General features: G+C 36.1%; 1 protein-coding gene across 1 annotated transcript; it reads right to left on the bottom strand.

Moving 5' to 3' along the window:
* Nucleotides 1,991-3,359, bottom strand: LOC104753608 (transcription factor MYB114-like). Its single transcript, XM_010475836.1, has 3 exons — nt 3,236-3,359; nt 2,583-2,712; nt 1,991-2,480 (listed from the first exon to the last, which is right to left on the bottom strand). Exons 1-3 carry the CDS (start codon nt 3,357-3,359, stop codon nt 1,991-1,993), a joined length of 744 nt encoding a protein of 247 aa, XP_010474138.1.

The following is a 5,819-nucleotide window of genomic DNA, read 5'->3' as shown; positions in this document are numbered from 1 at the left end:
TTTCTAAGATTATCGTTCTCTATTTTGAATTTAAAAAGGATTAGAGTTTAGTATTTAGAGATTAGCGTTTGTTTAGTCATTTTTGTACATAGAAGAAGATATTAATGAAAATAGACAACAAAAGCAAGTATTTTTGCAAAAAAGTATAGAAAAAATAGTATTCTTGCTAATGCCCCAAAATAGAAATAGCATTTCATACGTTCTATATATTGAATGACATGTTATCCCTCAAGTTCATAAGTCAATTTTTGTCTAACAAAAAAAAAAGAGCAATATTTTCCTGTTGATTTTTTTCTTTTTTGGGAGGGGGTTAGGGTTTAAGATTTTGGGTTCATGGTTTTGCTCATATAATTTAGTATTTAGTTTTAAAATAACTAAATTTTGAATTTAGAATGCGAGGTTTAATTTGATCTATTTTGTTGATTTCAAAAACTGTAGAACAGTCTCAATTTTTATTTTATTCTATAATGAAAAACTAAAATATATATAGCATTTGATATATTTATATATATATATATATATATAGAATGCTGTGTTTTCTTTTAAATTCACAAACCATTTCACAGTAAGTTTAATCATTTGAAAATGTATCGCATATGCATAATTATTATTTCGTAAGACTGCGAGTTAAAATTAATAAGTAGAAATAGATGACATCAAAAATAAAATAAAAGGAATATATCCACTATTTGTAACTACATCTTAAATTTCTCCATTAATCAGACAAATGTGCTGCAACTTCTCATCCAATATGTTTATTTAGGTAGAACAATCTTTAAAGTTTGGTTTCATGATCTCAGGAAAAATAAAGATGCAGCAAAATAGATGAATAAATTTGATAATAAAGGATATCGAATGTTCTTTGCCAAAAAAATAAAAATAAAAAAGGCTATCGAGTGCTCATTTTAATATAGCAAGAAATCATGCAATGGAGAATTTATTAAATGAATAGAATTAAGTGTGTGATCTCAAACTAAGAAATACGAATATGAAAGTCCTTTTTGAAGGTAGAATCACAATAGTTTGTGTGTTTCACAGATTATCAAAGAAGAATATACGCACTAAACGCTTCAAGTTTTGATAGAGTTTATTAACCTCCTTAACTCATGGTTGAAAGGTTCAGGAAACCTAATATGGATAGATTAGTCCTTAAACAGATTGTAAAATGTGCTGTAAAGCAATCACACATCTCTTCGAGATGATACAGTACTCATGTGGATATTTCTATTTGTGTCAAAATTTGAACAATGATACCATGTTAAGCTTTAATAGTTTTTAAATCTAAACTAATTAACTCATGTCCTACAGACAACATATTAGATACATTGTATTATTCGTCTTGCAAAAACCTAATACATTCCCTCAATATGAGAAATCCCTAAGCGAATGCAAAAATCAATATCTAAACATGAGATCTGAGGGAATGAGATGTAAATAGTTAAGAACATAAGACCATCTCCATTCGTGGAGATACCCACTTGAGGTTCTTAATGTAATTAGATATAGATATTTTTACTACATTTAGAACTCGGGTATTAAAATTTTTGATTAATAGGAATATAGATTTTATCTCAATCATTGGTTATCTCATTGCTAGGGCTTGTAAGAGTTTCTCTGTGGTTATCTTATAGACACTCTTCAGTTTCTCTCTCCTGTTATTTCATTTTTTTTTAATTAGTTAGATACTCATACTCCCTAAGCATGAAAGTTGGAGATGTCTAACATACACGATTAATTGGGAGGAAGAATAGTAAAATCAAAAACACATAGTACATATGGCCAAATGAAAAACAAACAAAAGAAGTAAAAGAAAAAAACAGATTCACCAAACTTAGATTAGTCTTGATTTGGATTTTCAATGCATCCTCTCTTTTGCCATTTTCCGCATAGGCGTTGCCAGTGTCAGAACAAGTCTTGATTTGGTTAAGTAAACTGCATATTACCAAATAAAAATGTTAAATAACAACACCTCAAATCAAACCTAAGATAATCATTGAGTAATAACCAAATCCACCTCTCTAGTATCTGCACTGAACAAACTTCCAAGATTCTCAAACGTCGAAGACATTGAATCGGTCGAAAAACTGTCTCCCTCGTCGATTGTAATACCTACACTACCCACTGCATCCGCCTCTTGGTTCTCTTCCAGAAATCTCTTCGCCCACATACTCTCTCCATCCATTTGATTGTTGAGAAAATCATCTTTGTTACTTGTGATACCATATTTGGTGCTTGCTTCGCCAAAGGAAATTGTTGACATATTGTTTATCGAGCTGCACCCATTGTTGTTGGAGAAGGGTCGAGGCCGAGGCCTTAGAACATTGTGCATTTGGGCCGTTGCATTAGCTGAACAAGACCCTTCTCTTGTTCTCATTTTGCTCGTACAACACGTTTTTTTCTTCTTAGCCAAATTGGTGTTCCAGTAATTTTTGACATCATTACCCGTCCGACCAGGCAATCTACCAGCAATCAGTGACCACCTAAGCATGCATATGAAAGACTTGTGTATATATGACTTAGTAGTATTTAATCACTAGCTACAATAAGTAAATTATTTGAATTTGTGTCTGAACAATATAAACCTGTTTCCTAGAAGCTTATGAAGGCGAAGGAGAAGATCAACTTCCTCAGAAGTAAATTCTCCTCTGTTGATATTGGGATTCAAATAGTTCAACCATCTTAGTCTGCAGCTCTTCCTGCATCGGTTTAACCCTAGATAACCAATGTTTGAGATAAAATCTATTAAGTTAAACCGATGAAATCTATTAAGTATATAAAGGTAAACTAGTTTTTGAGTAATTTTTCCAATTTTGAAAGAGAAACAAAAAATCATAACTTTGAGGTTTTTGTGGAAAACTTTTATTTTCAACGTAATGTTTTATGATTGATTTTTTTGGTTTATTAATTTTAAAAAATACTGAAAAAACGGAAAACCAAATTTTCAAAAACTAAAATCCAAAAACTAAAATTTAAAAACTAAAATTTAAAAACTAAAAACCAATAAAAAACCTGTTGCCATTCATAGCCCTAGTTTTTTTTTTTTTTTTTTCATAGCCCTAGTTTTTTTACTCGTCGTGATAAAGATGGGTGAACGAGGAAAAAATGTGAAGAATACTTCTCACTGTACTCCTTACACGCTATACTCTAAAGTATGGAAAACATGATTGTCTAAAGCGTATAATATTTTTACGTGTTTACGAAATTATAGTTTTCAGCTTAGTAGTATGTAGTATACCAGCACGTAAAGGAACTTGATGCCATTTGCCTTCCCCATACTTATTAATGCATTGCCTCAAAAGACTATCTTCTTCAGGAGTCCATGCACCTTTTCTCAGACCTTTGTACGACGATCCCTCCATGGACTAAAGATAAAAGTTATAAAATGACTAATTAAATATACTAAAATATATAAATATAAAGATGTCGCGGAACAGTGTATATGGAATCCTTGTTAGTTGTTAGGCATATATATATAGAGAGAGAGAGTAAGGAAGATATACTGTTACACATGTGAGGGGGTGGGGTGGAGGAGTGACAACGTGCATATCTGATATCCACATTTTAAACCTTTTATTTGCCAAAAATTATTTGGTTTGAGTTATTGAGACTATTATTACAAATTTAGATGTATCGGTAACTACGAAAATACGTCAAAAACAATTATCACTGTCTAAAAATTAACTAACTTGTTGAAATATTCACTGCAAAAATACTCTTTTAATATATCAGATTTTCTATTTGAAACAACCCGTTTTGTTTTTTTAATAATAAATACAATATATAATTAAATTTTCATACTATTTAATTAATCCAACAAACCACAATTCATTAATAAACCAGCAATAAACGTTATGTACAACGAAAACATATCAATAATACAAAATCAGTATATCATTAATACAATAACATTCTCATCCATTCAATTCAATAATCTATCATAACTCTAACCAAGGTTCCAACATCAATATCATAATCAACAACACACAAACGCGACCCAAGATCATCCTCTTCCTCATCGCCTTGATTCCACGATCACACATTGCCTTTACCTGCACCACAAACACAAATTGAGATGCATGAGTATTGTCATAAACACTCAGTGAGACCATCCTCCCATCTACTGGGACATATACACAAGCAAATAAGATTCAATTATTAAGGCAAACAAACCAAACACAAACAACACATCAAACCAGGAAAACAAGTCTCGGTTGAGTCCGGTGTCGACCGACGCTAGGTCGGTATCGACCGACACTAGGTCTGGTGTCGACCGACGCTAGGTCGGTCTCGACCGACACTCAACAAACATGACCGACACTTAACTGGTGTCAATCGACACCGCTTTCGCAAACACGATGTGCACTAAACCGAACGACGAACCTCCACTCCAAATCGCCTCCAATTTGTCCCAAACTCTCCCAAACACCTCAGGAACCTATAGAAACATGAAACCAACCAACCCACGCAAGCAAAACACCACAAACAACAAAGAACAGCAAAAACAAAAGAAATCTTAGGCTTAGATCAACCATGGTCAAGCACTCACCACTTTTACAGGAAGATTTGGTTGAGAAACGGTAGAAACAATACCTTAACAAGCTTCTCCTTCGTTCCCAGCAACAACTCTCCCTTCCACAGCTACAGATCTCACCCAAATAACCAAGAACAAGGCAAAAACCTCTCAACCCCCAAGTTATCTCCTTTCTCTCTTTTCTTCTGCAAACGACGACAAAACGCTCTCTAAACCCTCAATTTGTCGCTTCCCACTTATAAATTTGGTTTAGGTAACCCAAATGAACCAAACCAACCAAAAATTACAAATTGAATCGAACTGGTCGAACCAGAAATTATTGGTGTCGACCGACACCCTTTAGGTGTCAATCGACACCCCTTCCCAAAACTCACATTTTTGTTCACGGATGGTACAATTCTCCTCCACTAACAAGGATTCGTCCTCGAATCCAGCAACACTGTCCATCCGCCAAGGACATCCGTGCAACCATCATCACGGCCCGCACATCCTCCGACCAGACTGAACACCGCCAACAAAGGCTTCCCGTGCAATTGCTGCAACAGTCAGCACATCCACGTGACCCAACGGTCAACATAACCCTGACCCCACCGGTTAACCCAAAAAAGAGTCTCCCAATCATCACAACTTTGGTCCCCCGGCCAGCATAAACCTGATCGTCCCAGTCAACACACATAAACCCGAGACTGAACCCCCATCAACCCCGAGATTCGTGTTCGATCACAACAGGAATTCCGAAAATGAACTCCCATCAATCTCCTAAATCCACACCCGATCACAGCAGGAAATCTGAGATTGAACCCCCATCAATCTCCTAAATCTGCATCCAATCACAACAGGAAATATGAGATTGAACCCCCATCAATCTCCTAAATCTGCATCCGGTCACACTGCTTATTCCACTTCCTTGACACTTTTGCCACCAACTCACACGCTCTTAGGCCGCAACCTTCAAGCCATACCGATCTCACTCACAGACCCCCTTGTCTTCGAGTCATACTGTCTCACCCTCAGGTCGTCACCCTCGGGATCTCAGTACCATGAGAATCCCCATCTCCTCTGCCACCCTAAGGAACGCAGTCCCTTGAGCTATCGGTATCTAGGGAACCCCCGTCCCCCCAGGAGAACCCCCATCTCCTTATGAGTTGTTCAGGACCCCCCCGTCCCTATAGCAAACAGTCATAACGTCTATAAGCATTTCCCTAACAGGGACCATCCCTCGTGATCCGCGTAGAACATCGCAATTTCCTACCAACATCATATTTCCCCCCCCCCCCCCCCCCCCCCC

Source organism: Camelina sativa, chromosome 16, assembly GCF_000633955.1.
Source record: "Camelina sativa cultivar DH55 chromosome 16, Cs, whole genome shotgun sequence".
NCBI lineage: Eukaryota > Viridiplantae > Streptophyta > Magnoliopsida > Brassicales > Brassicaceae > Camelina > Camelina sativa.
Note: the sequence above shows the minus strand (reverse complement) of the source record. Positions and strands in the feature narration are given on the sequence as shown.